Source organism: Aspergillus vadensis (assembly GCF_003184925.1).
Source record: "Aspergillus vadensis CBS 113365 unplaced genomic scaffold BO88scaffold_18, whole genome shotgun sequence".
Classification (NCBI taxonomy): domain Eukaryota; kingdom Fungi; phylum Ascomycota; class Eurotiomycetes; order Eurotiales; family Aspergillaceae; genus Aspergillus; species Aspergillus vadensis.
In genome coordinates, this window is record NW_020292056.1 from 329,176 (window position 1) to 342,961 (window position 13,786).

Consider the following 13,786-nt stretch of genomic DNA (forward strand, 5'->3'; position numbering starts at 1 on the left):
GTTGGACGGGTTACGAATTGCTTGCAGCGCTGACATGCTGTCGCTTAGAATGGTTGCGGGATATTCCACTCTGTCTAACTGGCTTTGCCTTTTCTGAGTTACCTGAAGGACCAGGCTGATGGCGTAAAAGATTGCCATGAGCTCGGCTGCGTATACCGACCAATGTTCCATTGAACCAATGCTGACTTGTCGCCACTCCGAGGCTTGCAGGTCTCCGTTGAGAGCTACCGCTGCGGCCCCTAGGTGGTTCTGCTGGCCGGATGCATCAGAAAACACTGTAGTTCCGGGCATATCCCGTCTGGTCGCGGCATTATCCTTTGCCTGTTCCCGGTTTGGTTCGATCTCGATCTCAGCAAACGCTTGCGCTCGCCAGGGCGCTAGTGGGGTGGGGTCGATTGTCTCCAGGGCGCGCAGGCGGCGGAGGTCCATCGTTCGTAGTGTCTTAGCCAGCGGGAAGTAGCAGTGATGTCCGAGGTGTGTGCTGCGGGCCCTTGCTCGATCCATTACCTCATGGATTGGGTGATGTTCCGGCACTGTGCTTAGGCTGGCTGCGACGAGCTGGGCGCGTTGTTTCAGTCGTAAACGAGTTGATAGTATGTAGGATTCCACTTCGAGTGCCTGTGTAGATACGGTCCTAAAGGCAGAAAGATTCCGTATCAGGGCAGCTCGCTGGATGGTTGCCAGCTGCCGCAGGTGGGTCTTATCCTTTAGAGGATTATGCCACACGGTAGATGCATAATCTACCACTGGTACTACGCAGGCTTGATAGAGTTGTCTCATCTGTTCCGGCCATAGGTGTCGGAGTCCCCCTAGTGCAATATTGACTTTGGTTGCTCGTTTGAGCACTTGCTGGACATGCTCCTTCCATCGCAGTTCTCTGTCGAAGATCACTCCAAGGAGCTTTACCACTGCGGTGGGCTTGATGACCTTGCCGTTCATAGTAATTTCTCCCTGATTTTGTTCCTTCTTGTTTCTTGTCAGGTGAATCAGCTCTGTCTTCTCCGCTGCAAAGCATGAGCCAGTCCGTCGGGCCCACGCTTCGATGCGTGGGATACCTTCTTCCTGCAGCTTCCGGAGGTTTTCCTCCGCCGACGGACCCACTCGCCAACGGAAGTAGTCGTCAATAAAGGCGGATGCTCCTCCTTTGGCATCCACTGGTTGATCTACCAGATCCGAGTTGAAGAAGGTAAAGAGGATCGGTGACAGAGGCGAGCCTTGGGCTAAGCCCGCATTTTCTACCAGTGATAGTTGTGTTTCAAAGTCGTCGAAGGCAATGCTCGCATGTCGGTTCTCCATGAAGCTATGGATCCACTGTCTGGCTATAGTCGGTATGCCTTTGGCCCGCAGGTGCGCTTCTAGGCTACGCTTATTGACTCCGTTGAAGGCCCCCTTGAGATCGAAGGCGATAAGTGTTACTACCCTTGTTCGCACCTGTAGCCACGCTCGATCAACCGCATTCGCGAGGACCAGTAGCGCTTGCTCCGTGTTTCGGCCAGGGCGTCCTCCGAACTGCGTTCCCGGCAACAGCCTATGTGATTCGGCCCAGTATAACAGCCGCCTGGCCATTACTGCCTCTAATATTTTCCCGAGGGTGTTCAGCAGCGAAATCGGTCGGTATGCTCCAGGGATTGTATAGTCGGCCTTTCCAGGTTTTCGCAGGACCACAATCTTTGCCCTTTTCCATCGGCCGGGATAGTAACCTAGTTCAACTGACTTGACAAAAAGGTGGGTGATTGTCGTCCCCAGATAGGACCACAGATTCTTCCACACCAAGGTCGGGATCCCATCTTCGCCGGGAGCGGTGGTTGCTTTGGCGGCCTTGACTGATCTGTAGACCTCCAGCTCGGTGATTGGTTCCCACTGTATCTCTTCCGCTGGCGATCCTGGGCACTCTAATTCTGCGTCTGCGTCTGCGTCTGCATCTGCATCTACCATCTTGGGGAAGAATGAATCAAGAAAGGCTTTTGCTTTTGCCTCGTTATCTACTACTTCCTCAGAACCGATGGTCAATGCGGGAATGGTGGCGTAGTCCTCCCGCGGGCGCATATAAGTCGCCGCTTTCCACAGGTGTCCTTCTCCGGCTTTGTCTAGGTATCCCTTCCAGTGTGCGGCTTTGGCTTTTTCGATGGTCCGCGTCCACTGTCGACGCTTCCCTTGCATGTCCGCAAAGAGGGCCTTGGAACTGGAATGATGCGGTCCCAGGTCTGCACAGCTACTCTGCCATCTTCGGCGGGCTTGGTTGACTCCAACCTGTTGGACCTTGAGTGCAGGGCTAAACCACCGTTTGGAGTATGGCGATGGCCGGTGGCTCGGGATGTGTCGATCAAGGGCGGCGATGGTCGAGCTAATCAGCTTCTCCACCGCTTGGTCCAGGTCTGCGGTAGTGACAGTGGTAGATAGGGTGGTAGATAGCGTAGTCGTCTGGGACTGAATATCTTGGCCAATCTTCTCCTAGTTTGCCCGGTCGTACGCCCTCTTTGGATTTGACGGCTTATTTCGCCTAGGCTGCAGGTCCCATTCTGAGAGGGTTCCACGGTGGTCAGACCCGTAGTTGTCGTGATATAATTGGCAACGGATGAGTCTCGTAGGATCGTCAGTTACGGTGAGACCTATGGTGGATGATTGTCCTGGCCTATGTATGGCCCAGTATGTCGGTATGCCCCGCGGTAGACACCACTGGAGTCGATGCATCTGGAAGAAGTTGATGAGCTCGTCGGCATGTTCGATCAGGCGGGGAGCGAGCGGCTGGTGGTTCCATGCCGGATGGTGGCGATTAAAGTCCCCAGCCAGGATTAGCTTCGTTGTTCTGTTCGTGCTATTTGAATGTTCCTCAATAGTCCTCTGAATTGGGTCTAGTAGTTGCTGGGCGCTAGATTCGCGGGTTGGTTGGAGGAGCGTGACAGGCGGGATGTAGAGTGAGAAGACAAGATATTGGATGTCTGCCGTCCAGATTTTGACCGCAACCACATCGGGATGATTGCAGCGAATTTGTCGATGTGATGATGTTGACAGCCGCTTATTGACGTACAACAGACTGCGGAACCGCGTAGCTTCCTCGGTGTAAGTAGGGCGGTAGAGCCGCCATGCGCTATGGTTGACGTAGGTGGGATACGCGGAAATAGGGGGTTCCTGGATTATGAGGAGGTCGAGGTTGATCGTTTGGTGGTCGTTTATGAGGGCTTCCATTCCTGCCCTAGATTTCATGATGTTCAACTGTAGGATACGGAGATTGTGCGAGGTCATTGGGAGGACCGGGGGTGGAGGGGCTTCTGGCACCTCCGATCTCCAGTGGGATGTTCCTCATTGCAGTCTCAGCACCGGGGTCTCACCCCGGGAAAACAGTGGCGTTGGTCATGGGAACCCGCGCAGTATCCGCAGCGGACCCGCTCCGTGCATGACCAGGCAAGGTGGCCAAATCGCTGGCAGCGGCGGCACCTCTTTCGTTCAACCCGATAGGGTTCCACGCTCCCGATGTATCTCTGTCCCACCAGAAGCCCATTGTTGAGGATAGAATCAGCGGCTTCTGGGGTACTTAGCCAGATTCCCATCGTTGCGGAGCGTCCTAAGGGGATTTCTTTTCTTTTCAGCCACGTGATATCTTCGATCTGGTATCCTTTTCCCGCCAGGTCATTCTCCTGCATGATCTTGTCGATGCTGTCTCCTTTATTTCGGTCCAGATCGAAATCCTCAGTCGGGACGCGGTGTACCACCACTCCGAAGCGAGGTTTTACGAGTTTTGTTTCATTGCCTAGCTCTCCCAGCCACTCGGGGTTGTTTCGGGCTGTGGTTGCCGACTGTTCGTCTTTGAATCGAACGACGTAGCCTGTTTTGGTGGTCCCTATTCCCGCAACCACGGTGTCCTTGGTGGCTTCCGCATGCGACAGAGCTGCACGGATACGCGTGTTGGCAATATCGGTGGGCAAGTACCTCGTGAATACCTCGTGGTCTCCGTTGTCTGCGTCTTCTGTCGGGCGTGCTGTGCTGATCCGAATACAGTTCGGCTCTTTGCGGGGTCGGGGTATTCTCTGTTCAGCCTCTCCGCCTGCCGCCTCGGCTGCGACCGCGGCCCATGTTCTGGGTTGGGGGGAGGCTGCCCAGGTGTCAAACCGTGCTCGCAGATCACGGACTTCCTTAATTAGCTGGAGATTCTGGTTTTGGAGGATTTGCTGTTCGTTCCGAAGTTGCTGTAGCTCTCGTTGGGTCGATTCGATGATCGTGCTTTGGTGCTGGATGATGTCCTTCAAATTGTTGATCAGGCTTCCCACTACTTGGGTTGTGATTCTTGTTTTTCCATCCTCAAGGGACGGGAACTCGACTGCCGGGATGGTCACATTCTTAGTTTGTGCCCGCGTTGCTCGTCCCTTTCTCACTGGTAGGGGGCCAGCTTCATCCCTGTCCCTTGCAGAGTTTTCCGGAGTCCTCGGGGTGTTCTCGGGACCACCCGCCGGCGGAACCGCCATCGGGCCGCGATTAGTTTCCGCTCGCCACACACAACACAACCACGATTTCGATTGACGACGGTCGATTTGATATCAACCCTCTTTTTCCTCTCAGGGGCCGTTTTTTCGATATCCTAGCTGTCCGGTCCTGGAGATACAGAATTTCCCGTCCGGGAGCTACAGAGTAGTAGTAGTAGTATATTCATACGCTGACCCCTCGCCGGAGCGATATGCAGGTATCCACTATATAGTTATCTCTCTAAATACATGTCTTTCGCTGTAAACTATTTCTTTCCTGACGACTTTGGAGCCTCGCCGAGGCCTGTGACTGTTTCTCTTCCTCGCCACCTTGCCATAAGGGGGAGGGTTGGGTACTATTATGGGAACGAATTCCATTGTTGTGGTAATTGTGGTGCCGGCGATGGGAATCGAACCCACCACCTCCAAAAAGCAAGGTGACCAATCCCGCATTTTCTTGGAGGTTGCCTCGGAGCGCTTACCACTACGCCACCGCTACCGGCACGGGGGAGCTACAGAGCCGCCCGAAATTGCCTTCAATATTCTGTATAGAAAAAGATGCCTCGGAGCCCTAAATGCCAATCCATTCTATACTATCTACGGCTAGCGTCATATGTAAAATTCGTTTTGTCATTCAGAGTCTCTGTCTGAAACGGCCATACAGATGAGTAATCTGTACCATAGCTGTATTATTACGATCCTACCCGCGCATGGTCTCTTGGCTCGACGCTGTCAGCAGATGACTGGCCTATCAGATGCGTCCCCTTGAATTATGTCAAGGATCCTGAGCGAAGTCATGTGATAAATTGGTCGCCATCCCAACTTCGACTTCCTGGCCCGACAGGCAACCTGGTGAGGAAGGGGTAAACGTTCCAAATACAGCATCATACCTTTAATCATCCAATTACTTTTTTTTTTTTTTAAACACTTGAAACCATATACAGTATGATATCTTGGCCAGAACAGTGGCTATACTCGCAAGATGAAGCTCTCTTTCAAACAATGCTCAGCTGACGGATGCAACGTCACTTCCGCGACGGGAGAGTACGACTCGATGATGCTCAGGATCGGTTTTTCTAAGTGCTGCAAGCATCTCGACTGCAACGATGCCGAAGTCGTCTCGCGGATTTATCCCGGTCCTCGGCATCTGGACGTGGAAATGATTACAGTGATCTTTTATAACATCGGTTTGAGCAAGGACGGTCAGATCGAGCATTTGTCGGCATTTTCTACCACCGGCGATAACTTTTCTTCAATCATAAACACAACCCCTAGGGCAAATACAAGTATAATCTTGAGGAACTTCTCTTCCGATGTCTACAACGCATTGTCATTGGAGCCTAGTGATGCGATGGAGAGATTCATCAACTGGATAAACATGACGCACTCTACGAAAACAGGAAACACGGACCCAAAAAACATCGTGCTTACAGCGCATTTTGGCTCCTGCCATGACCATATATACCTGCTAAGGACAATGATTGGCTATGGTATCGGGCCACTCGACTTTAGGCTCGCGGACTCCCTTGCGCTCTTTAAGACAATCAAAGGACCAGCCGAGCACTCAAAAATTGCCTTGCTCGTTGCTAAATACGCTGAATGGTCGCCCTACATGCCCGATGGTGCGGACAGTAAAGCACGGGCTCTCAGGGCCGTGGTCATGGCTGCGTTTCAGGAAGTACGTTCGGCTTGCTACGCGTTCAGTATCAGCTGCGAACGTTTCAAGGAGAGGACAGGCTTAAACGCGCTCGAATTTGGTCATCTGAAGTACATTCATCACAGTCCAATGCACAATAGGGCCATAATTTGCGGAGAGAGTGGCAAAATAATCGGTTACGAAGCTCACCAACCCCAGAGATGAAGATGGATCTGAAAGTGATGTACAATGACATGAGCTGCGTTCTTGAATACTGCCGGGGATAAGTGTATGCACCATGACCTGTGTTTAAATTCTAGCTTTCTAATAAGTAGAGACTTTTATCCGCAGACAGGTGGGTATGAAGCGTTGAGGGACGTAGTGTTTCAGAGGACTTTGGTGTCCACTTTATACATATCAGCAGAGTTACAAAAACTTTCAGAAATCTTCTAGACTGCTCATTTATAGTACATAATCACAGCCTTTATTCAAATAACTATGGTGCCAGTTCGGAGGCGGTCTCGCTTAGTTGATTCCAGGCCTTTGTCTCCTAGATACCATCTATCTTACCCTAATGCGTAATATTTCCAGTAAGATACCAAACATATGACTTACGGCCTATCCAGATTAAGGCTAGCATATCATGTGATTAGGATTTGATGTGGGAAGCGACCAATTGTTCTCCTATTGGGTGGCCGGTAGGCCAGCTATACAGGTGTAACTGCTTACTAAGTGATGACTAAGCGAGAAACCCAGGGCAGGCGGAAGGGGACGTCCGTATGTTCCGACACATGTTAACTATCATGTTAACTCTACGCTTCGGCGGCCGTAGCCAAGATAAGGTCAATACGATCACTCTTTTTACTCTACTTCCTTGAGCCAGTGCATACATTCCGCTGGTCATCGCACTGTGTCTAATCATAACAAATAGTTATGGGTCTTCTCATTGTTCTCCCCCTTTGACGTCTTCGGCTGCAGCTGAGTCATCATCAGTTGTAGGATTGGAGTCAAAATCCTTCTCCGTTTTCTGAGTCGGCCGTGGATAGTATATTTCCCTATTTAGTGTTAGTTTACATACCGACAGCAAGCATGCTGAAAACGTACTAGTTGCGAGGAAAGGTCTGACCAGAATCCTGTCGAATCGGAGAGAAATGTAGTGACTTGGCCAGACTCTCGAATGCGAATACCCAGGCAGACGTCAGCATCACACAGCTTGCTGTATTCGTAGGCCTTTCGTAAGAGGCTCTTTTTGCGCCGGTCTCGTTTCTGTCGCATCATCTTCTTGGGTGAGGTTGGGGACTTGGGTGACTTCTGCTCGTTTGGTTCCTTTGGCATTGTATAGAGTTCCGCGAGTTACTGTAATCTGCAGGTAGTCCTCTTCTTATCTCCACATCTCAAATCACGGACCCTCGCAGTGTTTATTTTGACTACAGAATTAAAGAGTTTAGGTGGTCTACTGGGTTTTGACCATCATCAAGGGATATCCTGAGTGGTTCAACATGTTCAAGTACATATGGCACCAGATACACAGTTATTCTGTCGCGAGAGCGTTGCTTGTGTTGAACACGGCTACAGTGCAACAGAAGTTGAACCCAAAGAATATGTTACTGTAGTATTATTAGTGAAGAGTTGAGCAAGGACTCAATGGAGGACTGTGTTCAACTGGTCTTGTTCGACCATAAGAGCCTTCGGCGAATCACTAGTCGAAGAAGGTTCTCAATGCTCTAGGCAGACGTGCTGGTGCGCAGCGCATGGTTAGGTATTTTGGAGGCTCGGCAACTTGGCGCCGAACATTCTCCAGATCTAGGGCCCACGCTCCTAGATCCGAGATGTCTCCAGAACTATTGCCTAAGGCCATTATGGCCAGCCCAAGCCCTACAGCTTGACCGACCCCACGAGCCCCGGTTGCCGTTCTGCCGTTTTTGTTCCTGTTGAAGATAAGTAGACTTTTGGATAACCAAATAGAGCCTTTTCCTAAATTTTTATAACCAGTATAGCAGCCATCGCTTGTGGCTCTGCTACCCTTGTGAACTGGCATCCCGTGCGCCGGCGTTTGAGACCGACACTAGTGAGGTACTTCATCCCTGACCTCCACTCATTGGTGCCGTGTTAGCCGAAGCTGAGAGCACCCTTATATCCCATCATTGTAAGAGATGGGCTATGATATCTATTTAGATTATCTGTCTGCTACTCCGTTTCTCCTTTCACATACAGATTGGATCGCTGTCATCCAATATCATTATCCTAGCTCACCCCAGCTCACCCTCTCCGCGCGACCTCTCAGCCGACCGGTCAGCTATAAGAGAAATAGAAACTGCACATATCTGTCTCGCGTCTTCACAGGCTTGGATCCCCCATTGTCTAGCAGTGCAAGACAAGACTGATATCCTCTATGGCAGCACGACCGCGAAGAATACAGAAACGTCTTTCAGATAGTCTAAAATCGAAGCACTAATAATAGAGTTGCTGAAAAGATAACTTGTCCTTCAAATTCTTCGAGTACTGTCACGAGTGTGATGCGGATATATTTATCATAGTCTGAAATAAGAAAACTGGCTAAATTCTATTCTTTAATTCCAACAGCAACTGGCCCCATTACTAGAGGAGCTGGTACAATATTCTTCTATGATAATATTGAGAACTATTCTGACAAGATGATTTATAGGCTTTGTATTATCCAGAGCCGAAACAGATCACGTGGAACGAACTAGCTGCCAAATACGCGATCAAAGAGTCACAGAACGTACTGAGTGACCAGCCACAAGCCCAGGCAATTGAAAAAGTTCATAGTGCTGTAGCGGGGTCGAGAAATGAGAGTGAGGTTGTGGCATATAGAATAGATTGCGAAGGCCCCGGAACCGCGAATGACACTAGAGTTTGCAGTTGAGCCCAACTGGTACAGTAAAGCAGACAGTATATACCATGATTTATCATGTTACCTAGGTCTTTGTCGCGAGGGTTTGGATTGCTTCGTTTCTACTAAATGGAATAGCACTTATGCTTATTGAGCTCCGAGCCTACTCCAGCATTTCCGCTGTATTATTATATTGCTCAGTATAGACCTTATTGACCAGATAGTCAAGGCCATGCTGCCTAGTATTTAGCTGGAGATCTTTATAGAGCGTGTCAATTATTCCAGTCCAGCTGTGCTCCGTTTCCTACCTCATACTCTACTCTAAACTTGTCCAGGTCTTCGGGCTATATTTGCTACACCAGCAAATATTCTGACCAGACTACTTTGTCAGGTCTGAAGATTAATCTGGAATGTGTTTTTGTCTGAAAAGATATATAGCTAGTCTACAGAGACTCTACATTTCTGGAAGGGCTATGGTAGTCTGCTAAGACTTCATTGGTCCGGGAAGATAATTCAGTCCTTTTGGACCAGAATAGTCTAGGCAGATGTACCTTATCTGATGGGAATATCCGAGTCTGCTAATAGTTATATTAGTATGAGAGGATAGCCCAGTCTTTCTGGGCCCCAGGGGATACTGACCTGGATCCTTGGGGAGATTGGAACTGTACGCAAAAGAAATAGAATTCGACCAGGCAGAACACTGAGCTCATTGGTTGATTTGGGTAACAAAAGAGCATTGGGGATTCGGGGCGCCCCAGAATACATGTCTGAGCGGAGCTAAGCCTTAGCGGACACCATGGATGTGAAACAAGCGATTGCAGGTCCTGATAGGAGGCTGTGGGTAATTGAAGACTGCGGGTAACCAAAGACTGCGGGTAACCAAAGACTGCGGGTAATTAAAGACTGGAGGCAATTAAAGACTGCGGGTAATTAAAGACTACGGTCAAGAACAAGCTAGCTCAACTTCCAGGAACCAAATTAACAGTTTCTGTGATCTTACCCAGCCTTAATCTAAAACTTTCAGCCGGCGGTCGTACAGTACCGGCTACTTGCCAGATTTCCGACCTTACGTCATGTTTCCCAAGCAGAAAGCTAGTTCTGGTAGGTTCTTATATTTAGTCACGTGATAGATCCCTTACGTAGACAAACTTAGATCATAAGGAGTTTGTTGGCCGACCGAGAGGGAGCAGTGTGTCACGCGTGATACGCTATACCAACTTACGTTTTGACCTTGTTTATGTGTAATAATTGTAATCCGAATGAAAAATTAATGCTACCGTACCTTGTTGTTCGATGGCGCACTTTCCAGGAGTTGTTCATGGAGCGATAAGCAGCGGCAAGAACGACTGAAAGAACCTCAAAACCAACGAGTGACTTCGATAATGGGTTGCAGATGGGTTTTCAGACAGTACTTCGGTATATGTTCGACGTTGCTAAGGCAGGGGATGAGAAAGCAGGTGGTGGAGAGTGTCAACTAACATTGAAGGGAAAATGGTCAGGCCTACCGATTTGCAGCAATGATCGTGAACTGATTTTATTGCCAGGACTTATGGTTACGGTGGGGATGATCTCATTTCGTTACCATGCTGGTAGATCTAATAGTTTCTACTGTAGGCAGGGTGGTAGTGCAATGCACAATGACTTCTTTTGAAAAGAAGTACTATAAGGGCTACTATGAGCAATTATTGACCAGAGATAGAACATATCAAGATGGTGCAGTACGCACCACGGCTGCCCCTCAATGTTTGCCTTAACATTATCAAACGCTTCATGCGTCTTATCTTTGCTCCTTGTATTCAGAATCGCAGCATAGTTTGTGCGACTGGGATGAATCTAGAGCCTCAAGCGTACAGGTTGTTTCCTCATGAATTGAAAAAGAGGGATATAACACGTATTGTGATCATTACTGTAAGTCTTACTCAAAATCACATAACTTCTCACTATATGCCAAGCGACTTTGCTATCATACTAACCGGTTATGAACTAGCGCAATAAGCATGGTATTAAGGTGACATTCTTAAAGGAGACTAAGTTAGCGTTAAGGTGACAAAAGAAAGGAGCCAAATTTCGAATGCGGGCCTATAAAAGTAGCATCCCATATTGCTGTAACTGTCATTCATCACTTCCCAGTTGCCTTTTTAGTACCATTTGAGTGTCCGTCTGGCTGGTTTGCACCTTTGGGGTTGGCAGATTTGCTCCGTAAAGTCTTTGCCATGACTCGAACCACGCTAGAATTGGATGTCGCCTTTGGTAATTCACTGGACGCTGCGCAGAAGAGAGGTGATGATTTGCTAAGCTGGATCACAACGGTGTGTAATGTCATACGATCGTTCTCTATGACTGAAAGGCGCGGAAATATTGTTAGAGCATTCTCATCCTGGATATTCTGTGCAGTTTGTGCCTCCGGTCGGCTGTTGTCGTCTAGAGTAAAGGGAAGCCAATACTCGTCATGGCCTGGCTGTTCAAAATCTGGCTCATATCTTCGCTTGGCACGTCGTATGGGTTGCCAAACTCCTGCGGCTTTCCGCACGATCTTTTCCAAACTAGAGCGCATTGACGTACGTTGTGCCTCTGTCAGTAAATCGTCAAAGTATGACAGCACGCGACCAACGACAGTCTGGATAGCCGACGAAAGAGCTTTTTCTTGGGCTTGCATATTTATTGACTGCAGGACAGACCGGCAAAATGATTCCTTCTCACTGTCTGTCATGGCAAGATCACCAAGAATTTTCCGAATACGGGCGTCTTCAGGGATGATGTAACATGGCTGGAAGATATATCTGTCGATCTCCCTGGCGAGGATAGCAAGAATAATTGCTAAGCGTATTTGTTTCGCTGGCGGGGTATTCGAACAAGGTAGGGGAATGTGGTGGTTACGAACAAGATCGCAGCGTTTTAGATTGGTCCACGCTGAGCCGTTCTGAGGAAATAAATTAGTCAGCTATAATTGATATCTTGCTGTCAAGACGTACCGAGATAGCTTCTGTAGTGAAATCGACCTTGAACTGGGAGTACAGCTCTGTTTTGGCAAAGTGCCACAGGCCAGTGAAATCATCTATTCTGTTAAGCAATTAGTATGCTGTAGGTTCTATTGTGTTACCAGATGTCACTTACAAGGAGCCCTCGTCCCCTTCATAAAACCCAGAGGCAAATCCTTCGATCGTGTTGAGTCTGGCATGAGAGTTATCCAGCAGTTGTTGAAGGTTTGAATTCTTCTCCTCAAGTGCTTTTGCATTCTCCTTAGTCGTAGAAAGGCTATGTTTTAGTCCCGATTCTGCTGCCTTTAGTTGGTCGATGATCGTGTCCTTCGCCCTGAGTTTACCCTGTAGAGCACTGATTTCCTGTTGCACCTGCACCAAAGTCTCCGTTTGTTTCCTGAACTCGGTCTTTGCTTTTCTTATCTGTGTTTCTTTGGTCTCCAGGGCTGCATTTTGTGCATTGATGAGGTCGTCTTTCTCTTGCAGGGTCTTTAGAAGCTCTTGCACACGACTTTGGGTATCTTGATGGCACCGCCTTTCTTTCTCGTTCATCAGGAACATTTCGTTGATGGCTGTCTCCTTCTTCGAATCACAGTCTCTTATCTTTTTCTCAAGATCGATGACTCGCTCTTCTTTGCACTTCAGATGACTTCGCAATGTCATGTTTTCGTCATGGACTGTCAGAATCATATTGAAGCCCACTGTGGGAGATAAGTCCTTGAGTTGGGCAAAGAAGCCGAAAAATGCCTGAACATCAGGGGCCTGAGCCTCGGCCTCAGATTTCACTGATAAGGCGGTTGTAGTTGCGGAAGGCATTGCTGACAGGAAAGCTTCGATTGGTTCCTTGCTAAGATAACAGAGTGAATCGGTGATAGTACATCATTTTCAAAATCCATGCCCTGGGCAGTTTGCGACCTTGGTTCTTATAGTGAGCCGCGGACCCTGTCCATTCTCTGTCATAGTTGGAGTTCAGCTCTTCGATGCTACTAGCTCTCAAGTGGAAAGTAGATTGGCGACTGAACTGCCCATTTGATAGAAAGCCATAGGTAGTGTTGTTGTGGCATGGTCTGTATGGTTACCACATCTGTGGTACTGTCACTGCGCATCTACGCACTCTTGCTTACAGGGTTGCAGGTTATAAGGTTCTCGGAAGTATTCTGCTTTTGATCTGCTAGAATCCACTCATATCTGACCAAAATCAGAGTGAGGCAGTCGGGTTGGAAAGATTTACGCACGTTTGACTCACTAAGACTTACAGCTCAGCAAAGACAAAGAGGGGTTGTGCAACGTGTCGCTTATCCTGGCGGCGCTTTGACCCTGCCAACTAGGCCGAGTACTCCAGCAGTCTTATTGAAAATATTTTTCTGGGATCACTGACCCAGCGCATCTAATCGGAGCGCCCGGATATGTCGGGCTCCATTATCCAAGGCCATGCAGCACATTAAAGTCTACGCTCTGTTAATCATAGGCATGATTGAGACAACCACAAAGTAGAATCCCCTCCCAGTAGAAGGGGAGCAATATCTAGCCTATAACTTTGCAACAACAGTATGACAGACGCTGGCCCCGCACGGAAAAAAACCCGGTCGCCGGTGTAGTGGGATTGCGCATAGGTCCGATTAAAGCAATTAATGTTAGGCCAGAAATGAAGATGTCCTTGGAACAAATCTTGCCTTGTACACCATACAGCAATGAGGCAACGGGATATTTAGGTCTACGCCACGCTTCTTAGATCATCCTTATGGTGCATCGATTTGGTGGAACGGTGCATCTGTGTCCTGTGTATGTTGCATTGGGATGACTGCAGGCGCAAAGATAAGGAAGTAATCGTATATTTTGCACTATAAGAAATGCACAGCAA

The 13,786-nt window shown here is 48.8% G+C and overlaps 6 protein-coding genes across 6 annotated transcripts; 3 read left to right on the forward strand and 3 right to left on the reverse strand.

Annotated features, from left to right (window-relative positions):
- The first annotated feature begins 4,679 nt into the window (after positions 1-4,679).
- BO88DRAFT_406350 (uncharacterized protein) lies at positions 4,680-4,952 on the forward strand. The gene has a single exon (XM_025707130.1). It carries the CDS (start codon positions 4,707-4,709, stop codon positions 4,896-4,898), a length of 192 nt encoding a protein of 63 aa, XP_025560895.1. The 5' UTR covers positions 4,680-4,706; the 3' UTR covers positions 4,899-4,952.
- Positions 4,953-5,835: 883 nt separating this feature from the next.
- Positions 5,836-6,129, forward strand: BO88DRAFT_313409 (uncharacterized protein; the record flags this gene model as incomplete). Its single annotated transcript, XM_025702453.1, has 1 exon — positions 5,836-6,129. A coding segment is annotated over one exon (294 nt), but the record flags the coding sequence as incomplete, so codon positions are not given.
- Positions 6,130-7,036: 907 nt separating this feature from the next.
- Positions 7,037-7,685, reverse strand: BO88DRAFT_445142 (uncharacterized protein; the record flags this gene model as incomplete). The annotated part of the gene is made up of 2 exons (XM_025710182.1): positions 7,172-7,685; positions 7,037-7,148 (listed from the first exon to the last, which is right to left on the reverse strand). The coding sequence occupies exons 1-2, from the start codon at positions 7,426-7,428 to the stop codon at positions 7,037-7,039; spliced, it is 369 nt and encodes a 122-aa protein (XP_025560897.1). The 5' UTR covers positions 7,429-7,685.
- On the reverse strand, positions 7,296-7,951 carry BO88DRAFT_489436 (uncharacterized protein; the record flags this gene model as incomplete). Its single annotated transcript, XM_025712702.1, has 2 exons — positions 7,296-7,700; positions 7,794-7,951. 2 exons carry the CDS (start codon positions 7,949-7,951, stop codon positions 7,625-7,627), a joined length of 234 nt encoding a protein of 77 aa, XP_025560898.1. The 3' UTR covers positions 7,296-7,624.
- Positions 7,952-10,195: 2,244 nt separating this feature from the next.
- On the forward strand, positions 10,196-10,801 carry BO88DRAFT_83755 (uncharacterized protein). Its single transcript, XM_025713179.1, has 3 exons — positions 10,196-10,441; positions 10,492-10,505; positions 10,562-10,801. Exons 1-3 carry the CDS (start codon positions 10,341-10,343, stop codon positions 10,699-10,701), a joined length of 255 nt encoding a protein of 84 aa, XP_025560899.1. The 5' UTR covers positions 10,196-10,340; the 3' UTR covers positions 10,702-10,801.
- A 180-nt stretch (positions 10,802-10,981) lies between these two features.
- BO88DRAFT_392094 (uncharacterized protein) lies at positions 10,982-12,776 on the reverse strand. Its single transcript, XM_025705042.1, has 3 exons — positions 12,062-12,776; positions 11,920-12,007; positions 10,982-11,867 (listed from the first exon to the last, which is right to left on the reverse strand). The coding sequence occupies exons 1-3, from the start codon at positions 12,739-12,741 to the stop codon at positions 11,067-11,069; spliced, it is 1,569 nt and encodes a 522-aa protein (XP_025560900.1). The 5' UTR covers positions 12,742-12,776; the 3' UTR covers positions 10,982-11,066.
- Positions 12,777-13,786: the final 1,010 nt, after the last annotated feature.